Raw genomic sequence first — 17119 nt, forward strand, 5'->3', positions numbered from 1 at the left:
AATTTCATGGCTGCAGTCACCATCTGCAGTGATGGCCCATCCAAAAACTTGTACATGAATGTTTATAGCAGAAACACTTATGATAACCAAAATGTGGAAACAACCAAGAAATGTATCAACAGATGGATGAGTAAAAATGTTATATATCCAAACAATGCAACTTTATTCAGCCATAAAAAAGGAATGAAATTAGCAATACATGCTGTGACATGGATAAACCTTGAAAACATGCTACATGAAAGAAGCCAGACACAAAATGATAAATATCATATGATTTCATGTATCTTAAATGTCCAGATAAGGCAAATCTATAGAGACAGTAGATTAGTGGATGCTTAGGACTGGAAAGAGAGGAGGAAAGAGAGATGATAGCTTAAGGGTACAGGTTCATTTTGAAGGTGAGGAAAATGTTCTAAATTCAGTATGGTGATGACTATACACACCTTCATGTGGATATATTATATGGTATGTGAACTACATTTTAATAAAAGTATTTTTATAGACAATAATAGCTGATGGTAAATGTGGTGACCTAGAAGGGTGAGGGAGAAGGCAATGGCACCCCACTCCAGTACTCTTGCCTGGAAAATCCCATGGATGGAGGAGCCTGGTAGGTTGCAGTCCATGGGGTCGCTGAGGGTCGGACACGACTGAGCGACTTCACTTTCACTTTTCACTTTCATGCATTGGAGAAGGAAATGGCAACCCACTCCAGCATTCTTGCCTGGAGAATCCGGCAAGGGACGGGGGAGCCTGGTGGGCTGCCGTCTCTGGGGTCGCACAAAGTCGGACACGACTGAAGTGACTTAGCAGCAGCAGAAGGGTGGGATGGTGGGGTGGGAAGGAGGCTCAGAGGGAAAGGATATATGTATACGTATAGCTGATTCACATTGTTGTAGAGCAGAAACTAACACAACATTTCAAAGCAATTATACTCCAATGAAAAAGTCTTATCTTCTCAAAAAAAATGGGAAGCTGTTATCTTCATAACTATTTAAAAAGATAAGAAGAAAGGGAGGAAGGAAGGAGAGAGGGAAGAAGAAAGATAGGGAGAAGAGAGAGACATAGAGAAAGTTTACTTCTATCTCTAACTCAAATATGTGGCTTTGGACTTCCCTGGTAGTCCAGTGGTTAAGAATCTGCCTGCTAATGCAGGAAACGTGGGTTCAATCCCTGGTCCAGGAAGATTCCATATGCCATGGCAACTAGACTCATGTGCCCAGATACTGAGCCCATGTGCCACAACTACTGAAGCCCGTGTGCCCTAGAGCCCATGCTCTGCAACAGGAGAAGCCTGCAGATCGCAACTAGAGAGTAGCCCCTTCTCACAGCAACTAGAGAAAGCACACGGGCAGCAACAAAAACTCAGCAGAAACAAAAATAAACAAATAATTTTTTTTAATGTGGCTTCTTCCTTGAGCTAAGAAAACTTTAGAGCAGTGGTTTCCAAAGTGTCATCCTCAGACCAACTTCAGCATCACCTAGGAGCTTGTTCGAAATGAAGATTCTAGAGTCTCCCCTGCCACCCCTCTTAACCCACACCTGCTGAATTAAACACCCTGGAGTGGGACCCAGCAGCTTGACTCTGATGTGCCCTCAAGTTGGAGACACATTGCCTCAGAAGACTCACTCAGCCAATCTCATTCTGCATCTATCAACCTCCCAGGTTTCTTGATTTTAGGCAACTGCCAAACCTCACTGTGTCCACTGTCTGATTTAAAAACAGAGTATAACCCAAAGGGAAACAGTGGAAACAGTGGTTGACTTTATTTTCTTGGGCTCCAAAATCCCTGCAGATGGTGACTACAGGCATGAAATTAAAAGATGCTTGCTCCTTGGACGAAAAGCTATGACCAACCTAGACAGCATATTAAAAAGCAGAGACATTACTTTGCCAACAAAGGTCTGTCTAGTCAAGGCTATGGTTTTTCCAGTAGTCATGTACGGATGTGAGAGTTGGATTATAAAGAAAGCTGAGCACCAAAGAATTGATGCTTTTGAACTGTGGCATTGGAGAAGACTCTTGAGAGTCCCCTGGACTGCAAGGAGATCCAATAAATTCATCTTAAAGGAAATTAGTCCTGCGTGTTCATTGGAAGGACTGATGTTGAAGCTGAAACTCCAAAACTTTGGCCACCTGCTGCAAAGAGCTGACTCATTGGAAAAGACCCTGATGCTGGGAAAGATTTAGGGCAGGAGGAGAAGGGGACAACAGAGGATGAGATGGTTGGATGGCATCACTGACTCAATGGAGATGAGTCTGAGTAAACTCCCGGAGTTGGTGATGGAAGGGACGCCTGGCGTGCTGCAGTCTATAGGGTCATAAAGAGTAGGACACAACTGAGTGACTGAACTGAACCCAAAGGAATTACCTGATTCTGCCTGAGTTCCTCCCTTGAAGCAGGTCCAGCCTGTGGATGCATCCTTCCAATCTATCTGACTTCACAATCTGTGAAAGTGAAATGGATTCTCATTGGGGATTTCAAGGGAGTGTAGAAAAGGGATTTGTATTAGGTACTTTATGGCTACCTTATTAACCTAATAAAATGTCCACTTATGTACCTGCTCTTTCCCCAAATTTCTTCACCAGTCACTGGATCCATCATCCCCCTTGCACGCTCAGTCACTCAGTTGTATCTGACTCTTTGTGGCACCATGGACTCACCAGGCTCCTCTGTCCATGAAATTCTCCAGGCAAGAATACTGGAGAGGTTTTCCATCTCCTACTCTAGGATATTTTCCCAGCTCAGGGATTGAACCCGAGTTTCTTGCTCCTCCTGCTTTGGCAGGTGGATTCTTTACCACTGCACCACTGGGAAGCCCCTTAGGTCCCCATCAACTGCCAGCAATCTGGTTTTTCTACCTGTTCTTCCCATATTTCTCAAACCAGCCACCACTTCATCTTTCCTCTCCCACATTACCCTCCATCTCTTTCATATTTCTTATCTTAGAAGGAGAGATTAAGACCCTTTCTCTCTTCTTTCTATAATTTGTATCCTTAGACATATCATTTGCTCAACCAACAAAAGCAACACATAGGAGAAGACACTGTACCTCCAAAAATGTGAAGATTTGAAATGAAAAACCATTTCCCCATCAACAATGCTTTCCTTTCCTTAAATACAATAAATGAAAGAGGTGAGGTCTTGAAAGCATAGAAAGCCATGCATTGCAGGCAGATTCTTTACCATCTGAACCACCAGGGAAGCCTGCTTGATTCAGAGCAGGCAAGAAATCACTGTTGCTGTTTCTGTCATTGTTTGTGGCAGAGCAAGCATCCCTCCCTCACACATTGAAGATACACTAGGTACACAGGTTCCCCAACACAGCCCATGGGCATCCCCTCATGCATTCTGCTCTCAGGCACAGTCAACGGGAGGAAACTGACTCAGAAGGTCTCATCACGAATGCATCAGGTTTACTTCCATTTTTTAGACAAGACAATGGACTGAAGTCCCTCTACCTGCCACAACTCCTGTTACAAAACCTGCCATTTCAGGATCTATGGAGAAAGAGCTTGCTGAGGAAGGTCTTCTTCACGGCTTCCTTCAGCTCCTTGTTCCTGAGACTGAAGATGATGGGGCTCAGGAAGGGAGTGAGGGCCGTGTAGGTGATGCCCATCAGCGTGTCTCTTTCCAGAGACTGGGGACCCTTGGGCTTGAGGTAGATGACAGAGGCAAAGCCGTAGTGCACGACCACCACGGTGAGGTGGGACGCACACGTGGAGAAGGCTTTGTGCCGGCCCTCGGGTGAAGGGATCCTCAAGATGGCGGCCACGATGAAGGCATAAGACAAGAGGATGAGGAGACCACAGCCCAGCAGGGCAGCGATACACACCAGGCCCACGCCCTTGGCCACAGTAGAGACGTTGTCCCCACAGGCCAGCTTCATTAGAGGAGGCACATGGCAGAAGAAATGGTGAATCACATTAGAGCTACAGAAGGGGAGGTGGAAAACGGCAGATGTCACCAGCAACCCCATGACTGAGCCTCCAGCCCAGGACCAGGCCACCAGGCAGGCGCAGCCTCGGGGGCTCATGAGCACGTTGTAGCGCAGGGGGTGGCAGATGGCCACGTAGCGGTCATAGCCCATAACAGTGAGCAGGAAGGAGTGGGTGAAGCCAAACGTGAAGGAGAAGAACATCTGGCTTGCACAGGCCGTGTAGGAGATGGAGCGGTTGGTGGAGAGCAGGTCGGCCAGCATGCGCGGGATGATGGCGAAGGTGTAGAGGATCTCAGAGATGGAGAGGGCACACAGGAAGAGGTACATGGGGGTGTGGAGGCTGCGCTCGCTCCAGACGGTGGCCATGATGAGCAGGTTCCCCAGCAGCGTGAACAGGTACATCAGCAGGAAGAGCAGGAAGAACATCAGCTGAAGGTGGGGGAAGGAGGAGAAGCCAATGAGGATGAATTCAGTCACTGCCGAGATGTTGGCTCCCTGCATGAAGGCTGTTCCTGAAGTGAGGTGTGATGTGGAGAGGTCAGCTACTGGATGGAGGGAGGTTGTCAGCTTCCATCACTCCTGGCTCTACCCCAGGGGCTGCTCCTGATAAATGACAGATGACATTGGCTGAGTTCCTACTCTGTGAAGTGAAAGTTGTTCAGTAATGTCCAACTCTTTGCAACCCCATGGACTGTAACTTGCTAAGTTCCTCTGTCCTTTGTCCATTGAATTCTCCAGGCCAGAATACTGGAATGGGTAGCCATTCCCTTTGCCAAGGGATCTTTCCAACCCCGGAATCAAACCCATTGCAGGAGATCAGATCTCCTTCATTGCAGACAGATTTTTTTACCAACTAAGCCATCAGGGAGACCCTCCTACTCTGTGCCACCTAGATTTAATCCTCTTACCAATGTGATGGGGGAGGTGTTGATTTGATTACCCCATTTTGAATATCTTGAGAATATTCATTGAGAATGTTGGGGTGCATAAATGCTAAGCAACTTGTTTGAGGTGAGCTGTCAAACATGGTAGAGTTAAGACATGACCCATGGCTAGCTGCCTCCAAAGTTTATACCTTTCCCATCCTAAAGGAGATCAGTCCTGGGTGTTCATTGGAAGGGCTGATGCTGAAGCTGAAACTCCAATACCTTGGCCACCTCATGCAAAGAGTTGACTCATTGGAAAAGACTCTGATGCTGGGAGGGATTGGGGGCAGGAGGAGAAGGGGACGACAGAGGATGAGATGGCTGGATGGCATCACTGACTCAATGGACGTGAGTCTGAGTGAACTCCGGGAGTTGGTGATGGACAGGGAGGCCTGGCACGCTGCGATTCATGGGGTTGCAAAGAGTTGGACACGACTGAGCGACTGAACTGAACTGATACATCTAGGTTATCTCTGAAAATGAAAATATTCCTTTACCAGAGGTTACAGCCTTTGCTACTTACTCCCTTCTGATAAATCTTGTTCTTCCCAGAGCTTCAGATACCACAAGACCTACCCACCCCATGTCTACAACACTTTGAACCAAGTGCATCTCTAATTTAGTATAAATCAATCAGATTCTTCCTCTAGAGTTACCCATGCTAGAAATCTGAGGCAAGAGACTGTAGAAATAACATTCTAGTTGTTTTCCAGATCCTGTGATGTGCATGTGTATGTTCTGAGCAATGCAACATAGCCATCTGAAAAAAGAATGAGGGAGTCAGCCAACCTGAGTTTGAACCCCTGCTCGGCCTGCTGTAAACTTGAGCAAGGATCTTCACCTCTCTGTACCTCCATTTCCCCCTACCAAACTCAAAGAGTTATTCTTGGACTGTGACCTGGAAAACAGTGAAAAGTATTAGTCCCTCAGTCATGTCCTACTTTTTTGCAACCCCGTGAACTATATGGCCCACCAGGCTCCTCTGTCCATGGAATTCTCCAGGCAAGAATACTAGAAGGCCATGAAGCCATGCCCTTCTCCAAGGGATCTTTCTGTGACCTGGAAGACAGTAGACACTTCATATGATAACTAACTCAATACCCTCAGTGAACAAATGTATATGGTCTGTGATCAGTAAATAACCTTAATTTTATGGGTGTTCATTGTATCTTTATGGATATCTATTTTAAGTGCTTTTTTTATTAGGCTATGTCAAGTTTAAATGGCAGTGAACCACTAATCCCTTTTCTGTCTCTCTGGATTTGCCTGCTCTGGACAAATCACCTAAATGTAATCATACACTCTGTGGCGGTTGGGGCCTGGCTTCTTTCCCTCAGCATCTTCCCCCACACACACCAGGTTCATCCGTGTTGTAGCATTGTCATAACTTCATTTCTTTTTATGGCTGAGCAATGTTCCATTTTATCAACAGATCACATTTCATTGATTTATTCACCCACTGATGGACATTTGGCTGTTTACACATTTTCACGATAAATAATGCTTCTGTGAACATTCAGATAGGGGTTTAAGGCATGTCAGTGGTTGCCAGGGGCTGGAGGAAGGGGATAAATTGGAGTGACTGCTAATGGATTTAGGGTTTCCTTTGGGGGTGTTGAGAAGGTTCTGGAACTAGACAGATGGTGTTTATACATCACGAATGCACTGAATGTCACTGAATTGTATGCTATAAAATGGCTAAGATGGTAAATTTTGTTATATGTACTTATTGTTGCTGTTGTTTAGTCACTAAGTTGTGTATATGTATTTTATCACAATACAAAATAGGGGAAAAAAAGTAGTAAGCACCCTCTTAAGTGGGCTCATATACTTGATCAAGCTCTGATAGGTTGAGAACAAAACAAAAACACAAGGGGACCAGACACTTGGGTGAATGGAGGCTGCATTCCCCAGCATGACTGGTTTCCAGAGTTTCCTGGCCTCCCTCCCTTGAAGTCGCTTGTTTCTTTCCCTCATGCTGGGTCAGCATCTGCCATAGGTCCCCAGGATCACTCATTCCTGGCACTGTGAGATCCTAGAGGGGGTGAGTCAAAGTTAGTGACTTGGAAACAAGACCCTCCAAGAAGAGGCCGAATGGGTGAGACCAAAATCAAGTGGGCTGTGCTCTCAACTTCTCCGAGCTCTCCAACATCTAGTGCAAATTTTCTCAGTATTTGGTGCTGGATCATCCTTTGCTATGGCAGGGGGTGGTCATCCTGTGCACTGTATGGTGTAGAGCAGCCTCCCTAGCCTCTACCAGCTGGATGCCCATAGCTCCTCCTCAGTAGTGACAAACAAAATTAACTCCAGACATTGCCCATGTCCCTGTGGGGAGCAAAGTTGCCCCCAGTTGAGTACCAGTGGTCTAGAGAGCACAATTGTAATTACTTAGCTGGTCTTTCTACCCAGATTTTGGTTCTTCTCCTTCTCCAACTGGCAAACACCTGTTCATCTTTAAGACTCAGCTTAAATGTCACCTCCTCTGCAAAGCTTTCCTGAACATCTCATCCCAAAACAGATTTAGTCACTTGTTCCTGTCTGCTTCCAAAACAACTCCTCTGTAAGTTTAAACCTCCATGAGTTTAGCTCTTTCATGACCTTCCTTACAATGTGTCATGTTGGAGATACAATTGTCTATGGCACTGGATTTTCAGTTCTTGATGAGAGTAGCTACAAGTTGTTGGATGGTGGCACTTATGCTTACATGTTTCTTATGAAATCTTTAATCCAGTATTGTGAGGCACCTGTTACGATCTCTGTTTTACAGAAGTGGCAGCTGTGTCCCATAGAGGACACACTATTTGTCCAAGGGACCATGGCTCCTGAGTGGTGGAGCCAGGATCTGATCTGCATCTGAATGACCCCAATGCCTATCTTTTCCAACCTCTCTTTTATACTCACCACTTACTGGTGGCTGTTAGTGAATGTCCAGGCTACTTCCAGGACCAGGGCTAGCTTCACCATATCAGACCATTCACACACTCCCTCTCTATATTAATAAAGATTACAAAAGCCACAGCCACAAAGAAAGAAAGAGAGAAACTGTAAGAAGATAAGAGTTCACCGTGTCCTGGGGAGGCAGCCCAGGTCTGCATATTTATTTTCTGGGATTATGGGGATGTAGAACCCTGCTAAGACTGGTATCTGTTCAATCTGGAAAACTGTGGAGACAATAAAAAGATTGATGGTTGTCAGGGGCTCAAGGAGAGAGTAGAAGGGATGAATAGGTAAAACTTGGGATTTTTAAGGTGGTTAAATTCTTCTGCATGATACTATAATGGTGGGTACAGGACATTGTGCATTTGTTAAAACTCGTAGGATGTACGGCACCAAGAGTGAACCCTAATGTAAGCTGTGAGCTTTAGTTAATAATAATGTGTCAGTATTGGGTTAACAATTGTAATACAGTTACCTTATCAATACAGGATGTTAATAATAAGGAAATCTCTGTGCAGGGAGATAGAGGGTACATGGTAATCTTTTGCAGTATTTGCTAAATACTCTGCAAACCTAAAATTACTCTAAAAACTAAATTATATTGATTTTTTTTTAAATTAAAATAAATAGGCACAGAACCATGGCATGGGACCAGGAGAGCAGAGAGGTAGACTGAAGTCTCCTGGCATTGATCTACCAAGAGAACACCTAGTGGGTTTCCTATAAGTAAACTGAGCAACCCTGGAGAAAGAGGGAGAGAGTGTGTGCAATCCAGCTATATGACACTTAGATGAACTCATAGTGGGGCCAGATCCCCACCCAGAAACTCAGGGAACAAAATCCACACATGGACAAATCCTGTGCTCATGTACCACTGCAGGTTTTCCAACTTCAGCAGTAGGGACTTTAGGGGTTGATAATTTTTTTCTGGCTGGGGCTGTAGGGCTGTGGGACTTCCTGGGCTTTAGAGGATGTTGAGCAGCATCCCTGTCACTCTCTAGATGCAGTAGCATCTCCCAGTTGTGACGATCAGAAGTATCCTCACACATTGTCAAGTGTCCCCTGGGGAGAAGAACTGCCCCTGTTTGAGAAACGCAGGTAGCTGTATTGTCTCCATCTTGTCTTACCTGTCTGCCCCCATCCTGGCTCTCTCTTCTCATAAAGCTGTTTAGGTTCCCCTCTCTGCAACCTCCCTCCCATCTCAGCCACCTCCTGCTTCCCTTTTCTCTCCCTATTTTCATCCTTGACTCCTTACCATCAGAGCACCTGTCTACCCTGGTGGCTCCCTAATACTTTACACCCCCCAGGAGGTGACTAGAGCCCCTCAATCCTAAATTCTCTTGTCTATTTCTTTTCTCTACTTCCCCACAATCCTTTTACCTCTGGTTTTTGGCCAGGACAGAAAGAGGAGAGAGGGTAAAATTCAGGCAGGTGTTCTCGGTAATGTGGGGTGTGTGTGTTAGTCGCTCAGTCATGTCTGACTCGTTGCGATCCCATGGACTGTAGCCTGCAAGGCTCCTCTGTCCACAGGATTCTCCAGGCAAGAATACTGGAGTGGGTAGCCATTTCCTTCTCCAGCAGATCTTCTTGACCCAGGGATCAAACTCTGGTCTCCTGCTTTGCTGGAGGATTCTTTACTGTCTGCACCACCAGGGAAGCCAACTTGGGGTGGTAGCTCTTTTCTCTCTGCTTATGTGTTCTCACCTGTCCTGCAAAGCAATCATCACATTATCTTGAAACTGGGAAGTGGAGCCTTGACTGCTGTCCCCACCCCATTGACTCAGATTGCACAGGGAGTTGTCTAAACAGGGTGGCTTCTCTGAGTCTGTGGCAGGTGTTGGCTCCTTAGGTCTGTCCTGCTCAAGTGAGAGCGAGTGATAGTGACCCACCTGGAGCTCTAGGTTCTGCATTTTCCTCTGCCTCACTCCAGCATCTGCCTCACTCCAGCATCTGCTTCACTCCAGCAAGAGGCCCCGGCGTGGTGTTTCCCTGCCAGGGAGGGCTGCAAGGCAAGGAGCCTGCCAGCCTGAGCATGCCAGCCGCTCAGTGGGGTTTAACCTGGGCCTGTCTTCCATCATTTATGCTGCCTTTACTCTCTGCCTGTTGCCTCCTCTCACTGCAGTACCATTGTCCCTGCCTGTGCCTCTGATACAGGTATGCCAGGACTCTGAGGAACCCTGTGAGGCACAGGATAACCCCAGGGAGACTCTGTCCTCACTGTTCCTCCCTCCCTGCCTTCCAGGGGTGAGTTGATTCCCTGTGCTTCTCAGAGGCTCCAGCAGAGTCTAATGCTCTGCAGTTGGGGGGTTTGGGGCCCTGGCTTCTGACTTTGGGAGAAAAGCAGCCTTTTCACTGCCCACTGGGGCTGAGAAAACTACCCAATGTACCTTTCCAGCTTCATTCTTTCCCTTCCAGGTTATTTTCCCAAGTAAACGCCTGTTGTTGTTGTTTTTTAATTTTAAATTATCATGCAAATATTTTTTCTTCTTATCAAATAATTGAAATGCTGTAAATCAGGCTCAAAGTCATGCAATGGCCAGTCACAAGATGACTATGATGAATGTGATGGACATATTTACAGACCTCTGTATGCACTTGTATGTATGTATACAGACCTCTGTATGTACTTGAACAAACACAAGCCCATAAAATAGTAGTGTCGTGGGGTTTTGTTGTGCTTTTTTATTTTGTTTTATTCTTGTAGTGAAATTCACACAACATAAAGTTAACCATTTTAAAATGAACAATTCAGTAGCACTTAGCACATTAACAATGTTGCATAACCATCATCTTTATCTAGTTCTAGAACATTTTTATCATGCAAAGAATTGACTCATTGGAAAAGACTCTGATGCTGGGAGGGGTTGGGGGCAGGAGGAAAAGGGGATGACAGAGGATGAGATGGCTGGATGGCATCACTGACTCGATGGATGTGAGTTTGAGTGAACTCCGAGAGTTGGTGATGGATAGGGAGGCCTGGCGTGCTGCGATTCATGGGGTCGCAAGGAGTCGGACACGACTGAGTGACTGGACTGAGCTGAACTGAACTGAAAGTGGGAGATCCCATCCCATCAGCAGTCCTCCTCCCCCAGGTCATTAGCCCCAGATTAGTGGAAGACACAAATCTGCTTTTTTACCTTATGAATTTGTCTCTGCTGGACATCTCAAATAAATGGAATCATACAATACATAGCCTATAGTGTCTGGCTTTTTTTTGAGATTATAAATACTCAGCATATTTTTGAGATTCACCCATCGTGCAGCAAGCATCAGTGCCTCGTTTCTTTTCATAGCTGAGTAATATTCTATTGTGTGGTTTGACCACATTTTGTGTATTCATTCACACACTGATGATATTCTGCCTTTTGTCTGTGTGAATAGTGTTTCTATGGATATTTGTGTACAAATATTTGATTGAATTATTTTTACTTCTTTGGGGGTATATTCCTAGTAGTGAAATTGCTGGGTCATACAGTGATTCTGGATTTAATTTTTTGATGAACCACCAGACTGCTTTTCATACTGTGTGTTTAACACAGGTCTGATTGTTTTGTAGATATCTTTCTGTAATTTGCTTTCTTACTCAGTATTTTGGAGTGATATTCATGTTAGTTTATGTAGCTCAAGTTTTCTTGACCTTGGCCGTGTTGAGATTGGGGGCTGATGGATCATCTTTTGTGGTGGGGCTATACTGTATTCTGTGTGCTCAGCCATATCCGACTCTCTGTAGCCCCATGGGCCATAGTCTGCCAGGTTCCTCCATCCAAGGAACTTTCCAGACAAGAATACTGGAGTGTGATGCCATTTCCTCCTCCAGGGGATCTTCCTGACCAAGGATCAAGCCCACATCTCTTTCATCTCCTGCTTTGGCAGCTGGGTTCTTTACCACTAGTGCCACCTGGGAAGATTAGCATCCTTGATTTCTAGATGCCACTCTGGTCTTGACAAAATTGCCTCTGCTGCTGCTGCTAAGTCGCTTCAGTCGTGTCTGACTCTGTGAGACCCCATAGACAGCAGCCCACCAGGCTTCCCCATCCCTGGGATTCTCCAGGCAAGAACACTGGAGTGGGTTGCCATTTCCTTCTCCAATGCATGAAAGTGAAAAGTGAAAGTGAAGTCACTCAGTCATGTCCGACTCTGTGCGACCCCATGGACTGCAGCCTACCAGGCTCCTCCATCCATGGGATTTTCCAGGCAAGAGTACTGGAGTGGGGTGCCATTGCCTTCTCTGAAAATTGCCTCTAGATATTGCCAAATGTCACCTAGGGGACAAAATCACCTGTAGGTGAGAACCACTGCTATAGAAACACCTCATTTTTATAAAATCAATTTAATAAAGCTGTTTCACAAATATAGGCAGTATACATTCAAGTGTTAGAGATCTAAGCTTGCTTCTAATGTTTCTCCATTATTAGGAATAATACAGTACATATCTTTGTACATCTTCTACTACAAAGAGGCACTATCTAATTCAAATACAAACCAAGTAGTCAGATAATCATGTCATAAGAAACATGAATCTTAAATTTAAGAAGAATAGTCAAGCTAAACTTCCAAGTGACTGTGCTAATTTACACTCTCATCCATGTGTCAGAAGATCTATTTCCCCCACCCTCACCAATGCTTGATGGTGTGAAACTTAATTTTGCTAATATGGTTGTCAAGCAGTCAAGTGACTTCCAACTGTCCCTTAAAACTGCTTGTCCCTAATTACTACTGGGTTGAAAAATCTCCACTTTTTTCATGTTGGAGTGTACTGATTTACAATGTTGTGTTATCCAGGTGTACAGCAAAGTGATTTAGTTATACATATACATATATCAAGGTTTCTCTGGTGGCTCAGACAGTAAAGAATCTGCCTGCAATGCAGGAGACCCGAGTTCGATCCCTGGGTTGGGAAGATCCCCTGGAGAAGAGAATGGCAATCCACTCCAGCTACAGTCCATGGAGTTGCAGAGTCAGACACGACTGAGTGACTAACTAAATACGTATATCTATTCTTTTTAGATTCGTTTCCCATAAGGTTATTGCAGAGTTTTGAGTAGAGTCCCTTGTGCTATATAGTAGGTCCTTATTGATTATTATATAGATAGTGGTGTGGTATGCTAAGTCGCTTCAGTCATGTCCTACTCTGTGTGACCCTTGGACTGTCCTCTGTCTACGGGATTCTCTTGGTTTCTCTGTCCATGGGACTCTCCAGGCAAGAATACTGGAGTGGGGTACCATTTCCTTCTCTAGGATAAATAGTGGCATATATTTGTTAATCCCAACCTCCTAATTTTTTCCTCCACCACACCTTTCCCCTTTGGTAACCATACATTTGTTTTCTAAGTCTATGAGTCTGTTTCTGTTTTGTAAATAAGTTCATTTGTATCACTTTTTCAGCTCAGTTCAGCTCAGTCATGTCTGACTCTTTGTGACCCCATGGACTGCAGCATGCCAGGCTTCCCTGTCCATCACCAACTCCCAGAGCTTGCTCAAACCTATGTCCATCAAGTCAGTGATGCCATCCAACCATCTCATTCTCTGTCACCTCATCTCCTGCATCTCCTGTACTGGCAGGCAGATTCTTTACCACTGTACCATCTGGGGAGCTATGTATCATATTTTGGATTCCACAAATAAGCAATATCATACAATATTTGTCTTTCTCTGTCTGACTTACTTCACTTAGTATAATAGTTTCTAGTTGCATCCATGTTGCTGCAAGTGGCAATATTTCATTCAGTTTTATGGCTGAAACTCCATCATATATATGTACCACACTTTCTTTTTTTTTTTTTTTCACACTTTCTTAATTCATCTGGCATTGTACATTTAGCTTGTTACCATGTCTTGGCTATAAATGCTGCAATGAACATTGGGGTGCCTGTATTTTTTGAATTATGGTTTTCTCTGAATATATACCTAGAAGTGGGATTGCTAGATCAGATGGTAGCTCTATTTTTTTTTTTTTAAAGGAACATACATACTGTTCTCTGTATAGACTGTCACAATTTACATTCTCACCAATGGTGTAGGAAGGTTCCCTTCTCTCTACACTCTGTGTAATATTCATTGCTTGTAGACTTTAATGATGGACATTCTGACCAGTGTGAGGTGATACCTCATTGTAGATTTGATTTTAATTTCTCTAATAATTAGCAGAGTTGAGCATCTTTTCATGTTTTATTTATTTTGGCCTTCTCTATGTCTTCTTTGGAGAAATGTCTATTTAGATCTTCTACCCACTTTTTAATTTTTTTTTCCTTTTCTTTTTTATGCTGTTGAGCTACATGAGCTGTTTGTATACTTTGGAGATTAATCCTTTGTTGGCTGCATCTTTTGCAAATATTATCTCTCATCCTGTGGTTTGTCTTTTCATCTTGTTTATGGCTTCCTTTGCTGTGTAATGCTTTTAAGTTTAATTAGGTTATATTTGTTTATGTTTGTTTTTATTTTCATTACTCTAGAAGGTGTATCCAGGAAGATACTGCTGCAATTTATGTCAAAGAATATTCTGCCTATGTTTTTCTATAAGAGTTTTATAGTACCTGGTCTTACCTAAGGTCTTTAATCTATTTTCAGTTTATTTTTGTTGTGGTGTTAGAGAATGTTCTAATTTCATTCTTTTGCAAAATCTCCATTGTTTATTAACCATATGGGTTCCCTTTTTTGATTGCCTATTTAAAACTTTTTCTCTATTTTTTTAAAGATTGTTTTGTTCTTATTGGTTTGCAGGCATATTATTAGAGATTTTTTAAAATAAATTTATTCATTTTAATTGGAGGCTAATTACTTTACAGTATTGTAGTGGTTTTGCCATACATTGCCATGAATCAGCCACGGGTGTACATGTGTTCCCCATCCTGAACCCCCCTCCCACCTTAGAGATTCTAAATACTCATTTTGCCAACTAAACTTTTTCCTTTGCCTTCTATTTCTTGTGCCTTAATACGGTTCCTGTCAGAAACTTTCTACTTGGTCTCTTCTAATAGTTTTATACTGAAGGTTCAAGGGTTAAAAACTGCAGTTTGTGGGTCCACTGCCTGTTTTTATGAATAAAGTTTTATTGGAACGTGGTCATGACAATTTGTTGACATATTGGCTGTGACTGGTGTGTGCCACAATAGCAGAGTTAAATAGTTGTGACAGATATGTGACCTGCAAAGTTGAAAATATTTACCATCTGATCTTTACATAGAAGTTTGCCAAGCTCTCAAAATTTAATCTACAAAAAATATGTTGCAAACATTTCAGATTTGGTTTCAACTTATTTTTTTAATTTAAATTTATTTATTTTAATTAGAGGCTAATTACTTTACAATATTGTATTGATTTTGCCATACATCAACATGAATCTGCCACGGGTGTACACGTGTTCCCAATCCTGAACCCCCCTCCCACCTCCCTCCCCATACCATCCCTCTGGGTCATCTCAGTGCACCAGCCCCAAGCTTCCTGTATCCTGCATTGAACCTGGACTGGTGATTCGTTTCTTATATGATATTATACATGTTTCAATGCCATTCTCCCAAATCATAGCCCCTCTCCCTCTCCCACAGAGTCCAAAAGACTGTTCTATACATCTGTGTCTCTTTTGCTGTCTCGTATACAGGGTTATCATTACCATCTTTCTAAATTCCATATATATGCGTTAGTATACTGTATTGGTGTTTTTCTTTCTGGCTTACTTCACTCTGTATAATCGGCTCCAGTTTGAGACTTTATTTTCTTTAGAATGGTTTTAGATTCACAGCAAAATTGAAGAGGAAAGCACAGAGATTTCCCATATACTGTCTGTCCCCCCACCCCCAACATGTACAGGGGCTCCCATTATCAACATCCTCAACCTGAGTGGTATATTTATTACAATCATTGAACATACATTGGTACACCATCATGACCAAAGTTCATTGTTTACATTGTCCTTCACTCTCATACATTTTCTGGATTTCAACAAATGTTTAATGAGATGTATTCATCAGTATTATACCATGTGGAGTATTTTCACTGCCCTAACCATCCTCTGTGTTCTGCCTATTTATCCATCTGTCACTGCTAACCTCTGGCAACCACCAACCTTTTTACTCTCTCCATGGGTTTGCTTTTCCTACCGTGTCATTCAGTTGGAATTATACAGTAGGTAGCCCTTTGAGATGGGCTTCTTTCATTTCTTTGTGTGCATTAAAGGCTCTTCAATTGTTTTATGGCTTGATAGATCACTTTTGTTTGTTTGTTTGGATTTCTTGCACTTAATAATAGTTTCTTGTCTGGATGTTTCACAGTATTTATCTATTCACCCACTCCAGGATATCTTGGTTTCTTCAAGTTTTGACAGTTATGAAGAAACCTGCGTAAACATCCATGTGTAGGTTTTAGTGTGAACTGAAATGAGTATTTGGGTAAATACTAAGGAGTGTGATTGATGGATTGCATAGCAAGAGTATGTTTAGTTTTGTAAGACACAGCCAAACTGTTCTAAATGACTGTGCCTTTTCACATTCCCTGCAGTGAGTGAGAGATCCTATTGTTCCACATCCTTGCTAGCGTTTAATGTTATCAGGATTCCAGATTTTAGCCATTGTGATAAAGTTTATTTTTAATGGCTAACATTATCTCAGCACAGTTTAATAAATAACCCACTGATTTGCAATGCCACCCTTTTTAATATAGCAAATTTATTTACACATGGGGCTTTCCATGACACTTATGCTGTTCTACTGTTTTACATGTCTATTTCTGTACAAGATAATGTTATTTTAAAAAATTATTTTAGTTTTCTAACTTAACTTTCAGTTTAGTTCAGTTCAGTCGCTCAGTCATGTCCGACTCTTTGCGACCCCATGAATCGCAGCACGCCAGGCCTCCCTAACTTAACTTTAGTGGTAGTAAAATGTTTATAGTATGTTATTTGTGTACTATAATTGTATGGTAGCATAGTAGTTCATGCTGTCTGATTTAGACACTACTCACTCTGATCCTTGAAGTAAGCCAAAAAGAAAAACACCAATACAGTACACTAATGCATATATATGGAATTTAGAAAGATGGTAACGATAACCCTGTATGCGAGACAGCAAAAGAGACACAGCTGTATAGAACAGTCTTTTGGACTCTGTAGAAGAGGGAGGGTGGGATGATTTGGGAGAATGGCATTGAAACATGTATAATATCATATAAGAAATGAATCACCAGGCCAGGTTCAATGCAGGATACAGGAAGCTTGGGGCTGGGGAACTGGGATGACCCAGAGGGATGATATGGGGAAGGAGGTGGGAGGGGGGTTCAGGATTGGGAACACGTGTACACCTGTGGCGGATTCATGTTGATGT

The 17119-nt window shown here is 43.3% G+C and overlaps 1 protein-coding gene across 1 annotated transcript; it reads right to left on the reverse strand.

Annotated features, from left to right (window-relative positions):
- Positions 1-3495: 3495 nt before the first annotated feature.
- Positions 3496-4443, reverse strand: LOC113896671 (olfactory receptor 10H1-like). The gene has a single exon (XM_027548885.1). The coding sequence runs from the start codon at positions 4441-4443 to the stop codon at positions 3496-3498; it is 948 nt and encodes a 315-aa protein (XP_027404686.1).
- Positions 4444-17119: the final 12676 nt, after the last annotated feature.

Source organism: Bos indicus x Bos taurus, chromosome 7 (assembly GCF_003369695.1).
Source record: "Bos indicus x Bos taurus breed Angus x Brahman F1 hybrid chromosome 7, Bos_hybrid_MaternalHap_v2.0, whole genome shotgun sequence".
NCBI classification, from domain to species: Eukaryota; Metazoa; Chordata; class Mammalia; order Artiodactyla; family Bovidae; genus Bos; species Bos indicus x Bos taurus.